This window comes from Lycorma delicatula, chromosome 2 (genome assembly GCF_047948215.1).
Source record: "Lycorma delicatula isolate Av1 chromosome 2, ASM4794821v1, whole genome shotgun sequence".
NCBI classification, from domain to species: domain Eukaryota; kingdom Metazoa; phylum Arthropoda; class Insecta; order Hemiptera; family Fulgoridae; genus Lycorma; species Lycorma delicatula.
The window spans coordinates 183,045,865-183,062,253 of record NC_134456.1 but is presented as its reverse complement, the minus strand read 5'-3'; the positions used below and the strand labels follow the sequence as shown (position 1 = coordinate 183,062,253).

Here is a 16,389-nt window from a genome sequence, read left to right as displayed (position 1 = left end):
GGCTACTTCAGTCCAAACGGATTCATTGTATCTAATTGGTGTATAAGAGGATAAGAAATTCTTTGTCAGTAGTTTATAACTTTTACAGCATTATCAGTAGGACCAATTTTGTTTTTCAATTATAAAGATCCTTCACATTTCTAATCCTGTCCTGAAATTGAAATTGTAAGATTTTTCTTTTCCTGAACTTAAAGTTTCTTCATAAAAGAATGGCTCACATAGGTAAAGTAATTGTTGCTCTTCACACCCCGCAAAATAAAAAATAGGATGAATTACTGCAAAATGAAGTGTTTTTTAAGTTGTCAAAAAGTATACATACATATTGAAAATTATGTACATTGAAGGAATGATTCCTCAATTTTTTTGTGTTATTTTAGGGCTAACTTAACTAAAGATAAAAGGATTCAACTGTAGTTTTATTTTGAAATGTATTGCTCTTTTTAATGATTATTCTGTTTTTATTTCTTATTTTTAGTTTTTAAAATGATTTTATGCTAAATTGTTTTAATTTTACTGTCGTTAATTACCTTTTTTGTTTCTGTTTTTAGGCAGATATATGGTCGCTGGGAATCACAGCAATTGAATTGGCAAAAGGAGAACCTCCAAATTCTGAGTTGCATCCAATGAGGGTACTGTTCCTTATACCTAAAAATAATCCTCCACAGTTGACTGGCAACTATACAAAACAATTCAAGGAATTTGTTGAAGCCTGTCTAAATAAAGATCCTGAAAATGTAAGTATTTATTTTTTATTACTAATTATTAAAGGAGTTATTTCCAATGAGAATACCATAGTTTGGCAGTTATGGACACAAAATCAGTAAACTTGTAAAATCACTGTGTTTGGGATTTCATTTAGTAATACTTTAATTGATTGCAGATTGAAGATATGGCATATCTTTTTCAAACCCATGTTATGTATACTACTTCCTCATGTATATAACTATTAGAATGCTTTTAATGTTATGGTTATTCATTTGTAATTTTCCTGTTGTTACAGAGGCCAACTGCAAGAGAATTGCTCAAATACCCATTCATAAGAAAAGCTAAGAAAAATTCTTATCTTATTGATTTAATAGACAGGTATAAGAAATGGAAATCACAAAGAAGTGAAGAAAGTGAAACAGAGTCAGAGAATTCAGATTCGTAAGTTATTATATATAAATAGTTTCAATTTTTTTTATTAACCCTTTGTGCTTAGTAGTATTTGTAACTTTGTAGGCAAGATATCATTTCAAACAGGAGCCTTTCAAGTAGCTTATGCTCTGTCATATGCCTGTGATTTATGTTTGTGTATTTGAATTTTTATTATCAGGAGTTAGCAAATGCTTTATTGTTATATCTCTGAAAAATGTTTGCACTGTGTTATAATGCATTTTATTTTTGATTTATTAAAGTTTTTCCTTTTTTAAAATTATTAATTTTTGTGAATTATATCTTTAAGAAAAATTCACTGAATCTGCATGATTTATTCTTACTGTTCCCATAAATCTTCATTGAGGACCAGTAGATTACCTGAGTAAATTATTTTTCCAAATAGCACTATAGCTGTAGAAGGGAAAGTATTATCTGTCTAATTTGGGCATATGCAGTTTTCACGGGATCTTTACATTTTGACTCGTAAGGAATCCCAAAAACAAAAAAATAAGATGGACATTTTCCAGATATTCATATGTATGTGTGTGTGTTTGGTGTTTCCCACCTTATCACTCCAGAACTACTGAATCGATTTTGATCAAACTTTGTCATATTACTAATGTATATGAGGCATTGATGCCAATAAATTTTCAACTTAAGACAAGGAGATGAGGATGTAGAGCAAGGTCACCCTCAGTATCTCGAGATTTTGCCAAATTAGGGTCTTATTTCTGTTAGGCACATTTGTTAATTAAAAAATAATAATTTTTGCAAAAATTTTTTTTTTCAAAATTGCACCCTCACCCCAAAAAATGCTTTAAACTATTGGCTAAGTGGGTACTGCATCAGTAGTAGCCTATTCCTTGTCACTGCAAGGAGTGCTAGTGTAGCACTCATAATGTAGCTTGAATGAAATACTGAATGCTTGTGTACTTCAATTAGAATCATTGAGTTAAATAAACAAAAAAATATTATATTTAAACAAAATTATAAGTATTTTTAATTAAATTGTTTGTGTACATGTGTGTAAGCCAAACTTCAGAAAAAAATCATGTGACGGGAAAGTCCTTACAACTGTGTTGTCACCTATTTTGTTATTCCAAATATCATCATGAATCATCTTCTATGCTTGATTTACTTCCATCAGGAAACAATTTTTTTGGAAAGTATTAAAGTTTAGAATGTTAGTATTTGTTAAGGAATAGTGTGTGTTGAGATTGCTAAAGGATTTTAAAACAGAATTTCAACAAATTAGACAAATTAATCAAAAAAAAATTTGATTCTGGTTATACTGCTACTTCTAATATATTTCTGTATTAAAATTGATTGCATGCTAAGTTAACTACTGTTACCCTCCTTTAAAGGAATTAATTTATTTTATCCTTTAAAGGAATCTCCTGTGCTACTCTTTATTGTCATTTATCATTAATATCAACCTTTTATTATAGAATATAATAATCTAACTTTCTTATCAATGTTTTTTTTTTATCATTAATCTAATTTTTTATTCAAGTATTAGTTTACAATTTCTTTTTTATTGTTACAGAAATTCTTATTTTATTTTGTTTTTTGATTACAGAGAAGAATCTGGTAAACCAGATAGTGACCTGGACGAACCTTGGATTATGACTGTTAAGGGTCCTCATTCTATAAAGCCGCCTCCTCCTGTTGAAGAAAGTAATGTTGTTAATAAAAAGGTTCATAATGGTTCTGGACCACCTCAGTCCAAATCTGTACATAAAGACTCTAACCTGAACCATTATAGAACTGATAAAAATATTCCGGTTTGTTTATTTATTTTTATTATGTTGTGTGGTATATTTCTTTATTTATTAAATTTATAAATTATACGATATTGTATCATAAGATATCTGATTATTTTAATAATATGTTACTTAAATTGATTTTTTCATAAGGGGTAAAAAAGTATAATGTGTATTTATACCAACATTTTAGTGCTGCCCTGTTAATTGTTGATTTAGAGTCTATTTTATTTATTACTGTCATTGTTATGTTTTTTTTTGGCCTTGAACAAGTTTGAACGGTTTTAATTTTGCCTGTTCTACTTACATGTGAAGGCTATTTCTTCAGAAAATAATTATTTTTTGAATTAATTAATTTTTGTTTAGAATTTTAATTTTCATAAAAGTTAATCTGGCAGTTATTAAATATTATATAAGTTCATGATCATTTAAAACCTCAGTTTTGGGTCGTGATTTGCTTAATATGTTACAGCTTGTCCAAGCCGAATTGGCATAGATCTGATCTAGGCGATGGTTGCCTACATAGCATGGGGCTATAATATGCTGCTTGCGAAAGACAGTATATATATGGTATAATAAATTTTACGGTATATGTACAGTATAATTTTTCTTTACCACTCTTATATTAACTCGGTCTTGGACTATGTACGTGAGATACATGGTATGGAACCTTTCAGTTGAGTTTTGAAGCATTTCCACATATCCATTCATTCACTCTGAAATTTTGCACACAGGTTTGTTGCTGATTAACACATTTTAAGTTGCTAAGTGAAAAAAATGCCTCTTTGAACTTATGCAACCTTGTTTACATGCATCTTTTCATAGTGAAATATACGTAGCCTGTTTCAGTAAGTTAGATCTAAAATTCGTGACCAGTGTTTTGGGAAAATTCGAATATTTTGATGAAAATCGCAAATATCTCAAACAGTCAGTCCTAGCAGTCTGAAAAGTTTTTTCGACTCTTCTTGACAATACTCCATCCCCTTCCAGTGGTACCTGACAGTTGATAATAATTTGAAGTGCCTCTGGGGTGCCGTTCAGAAATTGGGGAGGAGGTGTTATGCAGTGCTACCATAATATCTCAGCAACTGTTCGTCTGATTTTCACAATTCAAACTGTGTATGTATTAGCAGGTCAAGCACTAACTGTTTAACGTATCAAGTACACTCTTTGATCAACTGGATCTTGGTTACCCAGAAATTAATCATCTAGCTATATGTTTTGATTGTACTCATCTACTGTAAAACGTTCCGATCTGATCTTTCACTAAACACACTCAAACCTGTGTGCTAACACAGCTTTCATAAACTTATGAAGACTAAAAAGTAGAAAATATAAAAAAACTTTTTAAAGACCACTTAAATTAAACGCACTAAAAGTAAAAAATAATTTTAGGACAGTATCTCAGAATGGATTTGACAAATAAGCTTTGATGGTGATATGTAAGATTATGTGAAAGTAATAGCTTCAAATTAAAAATTTGATGTATTTGACAATTTTTTCATTTGCGTGATGAATGGCCTAAAGAGTGGGGTGCGCTTATCCATGTAAATTAGACATATAATATGCAAAATAATAAATTCACTACCATAAGAATAGAGCCAACAAAAATTTACTAATTTAACACGATTAAATTACTTAATTTCACATAAGACTACAAACTACTTTGAAGAACTGAAACTCAAAGAAGGCTATAATCAGACTGTAACATTATTCTTTGGATACACACAATTAACTGGACAAGTTTAACTTCTCCAGTTAATAAATTAGAATGGAATCATTTACAAAACTGAAGTTAGTCTCTGAATGAATCAGGAACAGTTTGTATAAATAGAGATTAATGTTTCATTTGAATGTTTAGAATGACACATCGTTCGGTTATTATTTACACAAACCTGAGTAAAGAAATTTTTCTTTTGTATGATTCATAGCCTAGGCTAATGTACAGTTGTTTGCCACTTCCAGAACAAAGGGTGAAGAGTGTAGCATAAATGGTAGACATCAATCTTGTGTGTGTTTGACTTGGATATTTTAAACAGATATAAAACTATTATTAGTAAATACATATAGGGTTAAACACTAATCAGTAACAGCTGATTCGTATGCATAATATTGCATAACATATCTATTTCAGTATCTAATAAAGAAATAAATTATTAATTTAATAATACATAAACTCAGGATTAAATAAGTAACTAATAAATACAAGACGTGAATTTGTTCATTGATTGTAATAAATGATGATCGTAAAGTTACATACTATCTTTAATCAAGTAGTATTATAAATCCGTTCTCATTAGGTAGCAAGATATACAGCTGTACTGTTCATCAGATCTGTGCCAATTTGACTTGGACTAGCTATTCCAACTTATTAATACTGTTGCCCTAAGATGCTGCTGCCTTTGGCTTAATTTTCGTTTTGAAGATTGCATTATAAAGATTTATTATTAATATTATCTTAACTTTCAAAGAAAGCAATTATGTAGAATAATGTGAGTAAAAAATCACTTTTCTTTGTTTAGTTTGCCATTGGATAGGCGAATGGTGTTTGTGTCATTACATATCAGCTGTTGTTAGTATTGTTTTATTGTTTTTCTATGATGGTAGATAGCCAGATTTAACTCCAGTCTTGTTGTTCATTGGGTTCATTATTTAATAACGCTGTCACTAGAATGGCCGGCCATCTTGAGAGTGAACTGTTAGAGTGTTACTGGACTTGCGGTCTGTTATCTTTAAGTTGAGTGATTATATTAAAAAGGAAGGTTTTTGAAACCTTCGTTGATAAGAACTTCTACAAAGTATGTATAAAATCTTGAAGCTGCCTCTTATATTTATATATATAAATAGTTTATACTATATATATATATATATATATATATATATATATATATATATATATATATATATATATATATATATGCATGGGTACATGGAAGCGCGCGTGGGCGGGCATACATACACACACACACACACACAAATATTTTTTTTTCTGGATGATGATCGAGAATTACCTTTGGTTCCTTAGAAGAAAGTAATTATTGATTGGAAAGTAGATTGTTGGTTTTCTTTCAATTAGAATACTTAATACTTCATTTAATACATTTCATTAATACTTTGTAATTAAAAAATTAAGTATAATCTGTATGAAATCTACAAAAAAATCCACAATCCATAATAGTTGTAGTTCTGTTACTAATGGATTTTATCTCAATTATTTCTTCAGTGTTTCTTCATTTTCTTCAAGATTAATTTCTTCTAAAATGTACTGCTTTGCAATTTCTTGAACTTCTCTTTGATTAATACCTTGCCATCTGTATGCTACAATTCTTCTTTGTCTTCTTCATTAAAATCTTCCAATTATATTTCATTTCACAATTGAACAGTGTTCAATATAATGGACTATGCAATTTGAATTTTTTTTATGCTGTGTACAATGAAGTTTAGAAATCTATATTGAAAATTAAAAAAACAATTGTAGAATTTGGCTTGTTTTAAAGTTTTTTCTTTTAAATTTCATGGCATAATAAATATTTTTTGTTTTGTAAATTTTACTAAATTTTTTTTATGAAACGTACTAAATTCTACAAAAATTGTAATTATTATTTTATTAAGTAACCAGCAAACCCGGAAATGTTCAGTATTGCTAGATTTGAGTATATATACAAATTAAAGAAGCACAATTGAAAGATTGATAAAACATTAAAAAAATGAATATTACGGAACTAAACAAAATTTAACCTTTGCCTTTTCCCTTTCCTTCTTTCCATTTTTCCTTTCCCCATCACCCTTCCTTTTCCTTCTTTCCCCTTTTAACTTTTTCTGATTTCCCTTTTGCTTTTCCCCCTTTTCGAATAAAATAATTTTTGATTTTACAGACTTCCTTAATCTGGGAAAAATTTAGGAAAAAATTTAAAAAAAAATAATTAAAAAGTTAAAAAGCGGATTGCTTATTTAAAAACATTAAAAAATAAAGAATAACTTTTATAAAAGCTTTTTTTTTTTGTCTTCAGTCATTTGACTGGTTTGATGCAGCTCTCCAAGATTCCCTATCTAGTGCTAGTCGTTTCATTTCAGTATACCCTCTACATCCTACATCCCCAACAATTTGTTTTACATACTCCAAACGTGGCCTGCCTACACAATTTTTCCCTTCTACCTGTCCTTCCAATATTAAAGCGACTATTCCAGGATGCCTTAGTATGTGGCCTATAAGTCTGTCTGTTTTTTTAACTATATTTTTCCAAATGCTTCTTTCTTCATCTATTTGCCGCAATACTTCTTCATTTGTCAGTTTATCCACCCATCTGATTTTTAACATTCTCCTATAGCACCACATTTCAAAAGCTTCTAATCTTTTCTTCTCAGATACTCCGATTGTCCAAATTTCACTTATAAAGCGACATATAAAGCGACACTCCAAACATACACTTTCAAAAATCTTTTTCTGACATTTAAATTAATTTTTTATGTAAACAAATTATATTTCTTACTGAAGGCTCGTTTAGTTTGTGCTATTCGGCATTTTATATCGCTCCTGCTTCGTCCATCTTTAGTAATTCTACTTCCCAAATAACAAAATTCTTCTACCTCCATAATCTTTTCTCCTCCTATTTTCACATTCAGTGGTCCATCTTTGTTATTTCTACTACATTTCATTACTTTTGTTTTGTTCTTGTTTATTTTCATGCGATAGTACTTGCATAGGACTTCATCTATGCCGTTCATTGTTTCTTCTAAATCCTTTTTACTCTCGGCTAGAATTACTATATCATCAGCAAATCGTAGCATCTTTATCTTTTCACCTTGTACTGTTACTCCGAATCTAAATTGTTCTTTAACATCATTAACTGCTAGTTCCATGTAAAGATTAAAAAGTAACGGAGATAGGGAACATCCTTGTCGGACTCCCTTTCTTATTACGGCTTCTTTCTTATGTTCTTCAATTGTTACTGTTGCTGTTTGGTTCCTGTACATGTTAGCAATTGTTCTTCTGTCTCTGTATTTGAACCCTAATTTTTTTAAAATGCTGAACATTTTATTCCAGTCTACGTTATTGAATGCCTTTTCTAGGTCTATAAACGCCAAGTATGTTGGTTTGTTTTTCTTTAATCTTCCCTCTACTATTAATCTGAGGCCTAAAATTGCTTCCCTTGTCCCTATACTTTTCCTGAAACCAAATTGGTCTTCTCCTAACACTTCCTCCACTCTCCTCTCAATTCTTCTGTATACGGTGAAGAGTTACGGATTGAAGAGTTATACGGAGGAAATGAATTAGAAAATGGTGTTATAGAGGAAGAAGAGGAAGTTGAGAAGTATGAAATGGGAGAAACAATACTGAGATCTGAATTTAAGAGAGCATTAAAACTTCCCTATCTTCTTGTTTATTAACTAATGTATATTCTGAATATGAGCCATAACGGTTCATAAATACAATTTCTCTAAATATCTTGACCTCCTGCGCCACCTAGTTGGTCCATTTTTCGCAAAAATATTTCTTTTCACGTAACTAATATATATTCTGAGTATAAGCCAAATTGGACCATAATGCAATTTTTCCAGATATCTCGACCCCCCCAGCACTATCTAGTGGGTCAATTTTTTGCAGAGGTATTTCCATGTAAGTAACACATATTCTGAATTTGAGACAAATTGGACCATAAATACAAATTTTCAAAATATCTTGATCTCAATGCCATCTAGTGGGTCAAAATTAATTCAGAAACCTTCGTAGGTGTGTGTATAACATGCCAAAGTTTCATTGCAATCAGATGAATGGTATAGGAATGCATATGGAACGAACATTCATTTTTGTATAATTATATTTTTATTTATTTATTATAAGATTTACCTTGTAGTGTAGAAGTATATGTCGACACACAATGTTTGAGTTTTCTTTTCATCATTGTGAAACTTCAGAAATAAATATTAATTTCTTCCACATTTGTTGCCATAACCGTTTTAATTTTAATTGAACAATAAATAGTAAACGATAAGATACTAATCAGTCTGTCATACAGTATTGTTATGATTACAGTTAGCATGATTTCTACTGGTTTTTATGATAATTATTTATACTGAAAAGTAGAGTTAATGAAAGAAACATCTACATTTGGATAAGTTTCATCTGTTATAGAATACAAGTGAGAATTTTTTATTTTTTAAAATCCCCCTTTTAAAACAAATGTTTATTGATTTATGATTTTGATTCAGTGACATATATATACACACACGTATGTGCCCACACACACATACATATATATATATAAATATATATATACACACACTCACACTGTGTTTCAAAAATGGTGGGCTTGTCATACTTTTTCAGATTCCACTTGTAAAACTAAACAAAAAATATCCTTAGGAAAAATGGTAATTTCTCCTTTGTTCTCCCCCTGTCTGCCATTTTGTTGTTTAATATAAAAATTTATATTTCAAGTTTGGAAAGATAAGTAATAAGCTTCCCACAATAAAATTTACATAATAATAAAATGATTGATATATAATTTTTGACTTTGAATAATTTTACATAGCGACTTTTACTGCTGATCAAAAAATGAAGCGTCTTTCAATAGGAATGGTGTTTAAAACTATCATAACCAGCGTATTTGGAACGACGAGAGTCCTCAGGGTACCTTCCAAAGTAGCAATCAACAAAGATTTTTCCTGAACATATGGTCAGGCATTGTTAATGACTATCTTTTGGGTCCTGTCATTCTACCAAATCATTCAAATGGAGGAAATTATCTTGCTCATGAATTTCTTCCACATGTTTTGGAGATCTAAAATTTACATTTTACCATATTTCAGTCAGTTGGTATCAGATGTCCTGCATGAAACTTTCCATGAAAAATGGATAGGCCGCTGAAGGCCAGAGCCCTAGCCTGTCCGATCACCCTCTTGATTTCTGCCTGTGGAGCCATTTGAAGCATATTGTTTATCCAACTCCAATACTCAACATTGAGGATCTTCAACAAAGGTTCCAAAATGGATTTCAAGAAATTAGGAATACTCCCAGAATTCCTGAACAGTTAAGACAACCTGTCAAAGACTTGTGTAATTTCTAATGGTGGACACTTTGAACATCTTGTATAACTTTTAACAATTGTTAACTGTTTATTCAACAAAAAAAAAGTATACCTAATATTCTAAAACAATTAATGTAAGATTATTATAGGTAGTTGTTTTATTTTTTTAATTATTAGGTCTATTACTGTGAGAAAATTATTACTTAATTTGATACTAATTTACAGTACTAGAATTAACAGTAACTAAAAACAATTAATGTTTCATTGAATTGAATGTAAAGTGATGGACATGAAAACAGACACAAAATTACACAATTTTCTGCCATAAGTCGACTCTTTGCTACCAGTTTAAAAAAAATAAAATGACATTTTGTTCGTAATAAATGGCTTAATATTATTTCAGCAAAAACATACATTTTAATAAAACTTTATTTATGGAGATATAACGGATTGAAAAATAAACATGGCTGCCATTTTGTAATTTGTGAAGGTATTTCAGTTGATTTTTTTGCTAATTTTAAAACTTACTTAATAGTTAAATTTTAAATAATTATGATATTTACTGAATATTAATGTGATTCCTCTATCCAAATTTGAGATATAAATTTTTATATAAAAATAAACTGGTGGACAGAGGGAATGAAGGAGAAATTGCCATTTTTCCTAAGGATAATTTTGGTTTAGTTTTACAAATAGAATCCAAAAAAGTATAGCTAACCCCCATTTCAGAAATACTCTGTACATTGTATGAAGGAATTTTTATTAATGATAATTTACCTTATGTTGAAAAGTTAACTTGTTTTTGAAATTACTTCTCTAATATTTCCTGTAATAGTTGTAATCTTTTTCTGTAATATTTAACACCCATAAAATACTTATAAAATAAATATGCTTATACAAAAGGTTAACATTATTAGAAATTATGTAAGTGAAAATTAAAAAATAAAAAAAAAATAAAAAAATAAAAATACTTTTAACATTAAAATAATAACTTACAAATATTTGTGCTTTTTGTTAGCCTCGGCCACATTCTGCTGCACCTGTTCCCCCAGCTACAGTACTTTCTGGAGAAAAACGAAGCTCTAAAGAAGTTATGGTAGAGCACAGTCACACTCATAATACTAATGAAAAGAAACAAGCTCGCCCACGTTCTGATTCTAATTCAGCAAAAATTGGTACATCTCGTTCGCCTTGTCTCTCGGTTTTAATTTATCCACTTATTTCTGAAGTAAGTATTTTATAAGTATTAATTTTGTTTCTACCGATTATAATTTTTATATGTTACATTACACATTATATCTTATGTTATAACTAGTAAGTGAAAATTGCTGTCATGTGAATTTCTTTATACTAAAGGAATTACCTACCACACCTTATTACCGTATATGAATTACCTTATATGTGTATTACTTCTATAATAAGAGGTAGTAAACGATAAGGTACTACTAATCGGTCATATACAGTATTTTAATGGTTACAGTTAGCCTGATTTATTACTGGTTTTTGATTTCTACTTTGATATGTACTTATTCAGATCCTTTAGTTTATGGAATGCTACTTCTTGTGATCTATCAGTGTTGCACCATCTTTCTAAGTAGGCAGCTTATGGTTATAATATTTAAAATGATATATTTTAAAAATTATTGTTTTTCATAGGAATGAAAATATTTTTACAATGTCTGTAATATTTGCAATTAGCATTCATAATAAGGTAAGGTCTTACCTTAACAAGGTAAAATATATCTTATCTCAAAATTCTGTAGCAAATGGTTTATTTTTTTTTGTTCAGTCACTTGACTGGTTTGATGGAGTTCTCCAAGATTCCCTATAGTGCTAGTTTTTTCGTTTCAGTATACCCCGTACATCCTACAACCCTAACAATTTGTTTTACATATTCCAAATGTTGCGTGTCTGCACAATTTTTCCCATTTAAAAGCGATTTTTCCTTCACATTTTAACTTCAATATCAGTGAAGTGAGACTATTCCAGGATGCCTTAACACGTTGACTGCCGAAAGAAAAAACGGATTATGACTGCCGATGCCGCTCAGTTTTTTTACCACTTTTCAGTTAAAATGATCTTACATTATAAGGGAGTTGCTTTAAAAATGTCATTTTCATTATTTATTTATTTAAAAATTGTAAAAATTTATTTAACTCTGATCGGAGTGGTCGGCATCCTTTACCGATTTTTTTTTTTTAATTGGTGCCGAAAACTCCGATTGGAGTGTGTGAATTTTAGGCAATGAAATAAGAAAATCCATTCTTGTAATGAAATAAAGGATTTATTAATAAATTGTAAGTTTAAAAAATTGAAAAGAAATCAAAGTTAAATTTAAAAAAAAAATACAATATTAAAATAACTTTTCTAATCCGATAATGAAAACGTGTCTTGATTATGACATTTTAAGTTTAAAAAGGAAAAAGAATTAAATTGAGTACAATAAAATGAAAAAGATAAAATGGAATAATTACACATCAATTTTTGCTTAACATTTTGTGATATTTATCACAACAGTTTATGCATAAACCTGGATTTCCACTCGTAAATAGTTTGCTTTCTAACGTTTTTTTTCTGCACAACTTTCATTCCTTTCTGCTGACTCACTTCGATTCTTTCAATCCTTTTTGTTCTTTAGCAGTTTTTTCGATTTTGCTTATCCGGTGGGTACTCTTTTCTGTAAGATTCAGTTTTCTGTTATGTTGTACTGGTGTCGATGTATGAGATGACAACAATCCTCTGATTATTTCCAAACGAAACTCTTACAATCGTCCAGGCTTAACATACTGGTTGTGAAGAATGCATTTACAACACCTAATTGCAATACATGTATAAAAAGTTTCTTATACCATCGTAAGGTTTTACGACTACACGGATAATATGTCATCATTTGGTCCTGCCTATCTATCCCAGACATAAATTTATTATTACAATTGTTTTCTCAGTTTCCACTCCTCTTTTGTTTGTGATAATTTTCATTTCATCCCCAAATTCAGTAGAAATGTATGTTACATTTCTTTTGTCCCGCCATTTATGGAGATGAACGACATTACAAAACATGGATTTATTTTCCCCCCGTTTCAGTTTTAAAGTGATGACTTCCTTCGGGTTATTCTTTCTATCTGCTCGAAGGGTTCCAGTACAGTATGTATTGTGTTCTAATAATTTCATAGCCAAACCCACACTATTATAAAAATTATCAGTGTACACTGCATGCCCATTTCGTAACTTCTCATCCAATAAATGCAATACTACTTTGTCTGTGTGACCAGCACCACTATGAACATCAGAGGACCCTTGATAAACATGAAATTTAAGAACTAAACCGTTTGGTAAACAATTTAATGCCGTATTTGTGGCGTTTATTTTTTATATATTGGCGAAATTGTAATCTGCCATGCCAGAGAACCATAGCTTCATCTAGAGACAATTGTTTGCCTGGGTAGTAAATTTTGTTAATTCTTTATTAAAAAAATCAATTGCTGATCTTATTTTTTATAAACGATCATCATCATTATGATTAGATGTAAAATGCAGACATCTTAATATTAAAGAAATCAGTTTCGTGACATGTAATTTAAAAAAAAAGGAATATCGAAAAGGGGATCGGTCTTCCAGTAGTCATTCAGTCGGTACAATGAAATAGTACCTGTGTGAAGCAGCAAACCTAGGAAAACTTTTAACTCTTCTAATGTTAACTCCTTCCAATCCGTTATACGAGATCTTCCCTTTATCCCTGGTCGGCAAAAAACTTCCACAGCGTATTCATTTATCTCATGAACAACAGTTTGCAAAAAATTATCGTGAAAGATTAACTCGAAAAAATCTAGGGGTTTGCCGTCGCCTGGAATTGGAACCAATAAATTCTGTTGATTCGTACATGTAAATTTTTTCAACATACCTGTATCACTCCATACACTACTTGAATTTACATTGATATCAATTGGTGAAACCATATCGGGTGAGACATCGTGTGTAACCTCATCTTCGTTTTGAGTGCTGGAACTTGATAGATCAATGTCACTATCAGGAAAACTAACGTCACTTATATCCCTGTTTTCCAAATAATGAATTAGTTGATCATTAGATAACTGATTATGTTTTTTAAAATCACCAGATTTTTTTAAGAACAGTCCTGAAGGTCCTGGTTTATCCGCCATTTTGTATGACGTCAGAAAAAAAATGCGGAACCGGTACGCATACCATATAAAAATACTGTTTTAAAAGGATGCCAAGACAATAACACACAAATTTTAATAATGCCAAACTCACAATGAAGCTGTACAGTGAACTAAGTACTCCTACTAAGATCAGAGTGGGCGGCACTCCCGAAGGAAGCCGAAATACTCCGATCGGAGTGGTTGGCAGTCAATGTGTTAAGATGTGGCCTGTAAGAGTCTGTCTCATCTTTTAGCTATATTTTTCAAAATGTTTCTTTCTTCATCGGTTTGCCGCAACATCTCTTCATTTGTCACTTTATTATTCTCCTATGGCACCACATTTAAAAATTTTTTCCAATCTTTTCTTTTCAGGTACTCTGATTGTCCAAGTTTCATTTCCATAAAAAGCTGTGCTCAAACATATACTTTCAAAAATGTTTTCCTGATGTTTAAATTAATTTTTTATGTAAGCAAATTATATTTCTGACTGAAAACTTGTTTTGTCTGTGATATTCAGGATTTTATATCACTACTGTTTCGTCCATTTTTAGTAAATTTACTTCCCAAACAACAAAGTTCTTCTACCTCCATAGTCTTTTCTCGTCCTATTTTTATAGTCAGTGGTCCATCTACTTTACTACATTTTGTATTACTTTCATTTTGTTCTTGTTTATTTTCTTGTGGTAGTTCTTGCACAGGACTTCATCCATGCCATTCATTGTTTTTTCTAAATCTTGTTTACTCTCAGCTAGAATTACTACATCATCAGCAAATCGTAGCAGCTTTGTCTTTTCACCTTGCATTGTTACTCCGGATCTAAACTGTTCTTTAATATCATTAAAGATGTTAAATATTCTTATATTTAACATTCTTAGATCTTATATTAATATACGATGTTATACTGTTCTATATATAAAGATTAAAAAGTAAGAGGATAGGGAACATCCTCATCTCACTCCCTTTTATTATTTCTTCTTTCTTATACGCTTCGATTATTATTGTTGCAGTTTGGTTCCTGTAATTGTTAAAAATTGTTCTTCTATTTCCATAACCCTAATTTTTTTTAAAATGCTGAACATCTTATTAATCTTTGTTATCAAATGCCTTTTCTGAATCTATAAATGCCATGTATATTGGTTTGTTTTTCTTTAATCTTCATTCTGCTATTAATCTGAGTGCTAAAATTGCTTCCCTTGTCCCTATACTTTTCTTGAAACCAAATTTGTCTTCTAACACTTCTTCCACTCTCCTCTCAATTCTTCTGTACAGAATTGTAGTTAAAATTTTTGATGCATGAGTAGTAAAGCTAATTGTTCTGTATTCTTCACATTTATCTGCTCCTGCTTTTTTTGGTTTCATGACATTAATACTCATATTTTAAATCTGTATTTTATTGTCTATATTTAGGTAATTTTTCATTTTTTAAAAAGAGAGAAATAAGAAAATAGCTCTTTTACATTTATTTAATGTAAAATAAGAACTTTAGGTAAGGTAGTAAGAATATCTTTCTTAAATTTTACTGCACAGGTGAATTTTCATTTTGGATATTATTATTAAAAAAGAAAGGTTTTGTATACACAATAATATGAGGGTAAATAAAATATAAATGGAATTTTATTTATTATTTTTTTTTAAATTTATTAATTGAAAAATAATAAAAGACAAATATAATTTATTTTTATTTTTTTCATAGTTTCCTGCTTTAGAAATACATTGTCCACCTAGAGGTTCTTTAAGCGACCCAAACAAATGAAAATCACAGGGCGATAGCTCCAGGCTGTAGGGAGGATGATCAAGTTGAGTCCAGTGCATTTCTTCTAGTTTTGAGACTTACAGCTGCAATATGGGTCCTGTGTTGTCATGGAGGAGGATGATCTCTTGAATTGGTTGGTCTCGTCTTTTGCGGCGATATGCAGCCCTCACCTCGATAAGCAGTGTTGATTGTGTCAATCATGCAAAAATTCAATGAGCAAAATGCCTTGCTGGTCAAAAAAACTGTTAAAAGAACCTTGCTAGCTGAAAGTTGAGTCTTGGCTTTCACTGGGGCTGCTTCCCCTTTCTTCCGCCACTCCATACTAGCTTGTTTCGACTGGGAAGTGTAGTGGTGGACACAAGTTTCATCGCAGGTAACGATCCAACTCAAAAATGCATCACCTTCTTTTGCAAGCCTTGCTGTAAGCCTCTGACAGACCTCCAAACTCTCAACTTCTGATCTGTGGTTCCATACGGCAAGGGATCCATCTGGTACACACTTTACAGAACTGTCGGTCATTTGTGATGATTGCTTGACAGCTTCCATAA

General features: G+C 30.6%; 1 protein-coding gene across 6 annotated transcripts in view; it reads left to right on the top strand.

Moving 5' to 3' along the window:
• Window positions 1-16,389, top strand: part of GckIII (Germinal centre kinase III) — a 477,720-nt gene that overhangs the window by 455,733 nt on the left and 5,598 nt on the right. For all 6 annotated transcript variants that reach the window (XM_075356817.1, XM_075356820.1, XM_075356816.1 and 3 more), the window contains 4 exons: window positions 549-734; window positions 1,001-1,146; window positions 2,717-2,921; window positions 10,947-11,156. In XM_075356817.1, coding sequence (XP_075212932.1) covers window positions 549-734; window positions 1,001-1,146; window positions 2,717-2,921; window positions 10,947-11,156 — 747 coding nt within the window. The remainder of the gene's footprint in view (window positions 1-548; window positions 735-1,000; window positions 1,147-2,716; window positions 2,922-10,946; window positions 11,157-16,389) is intronic.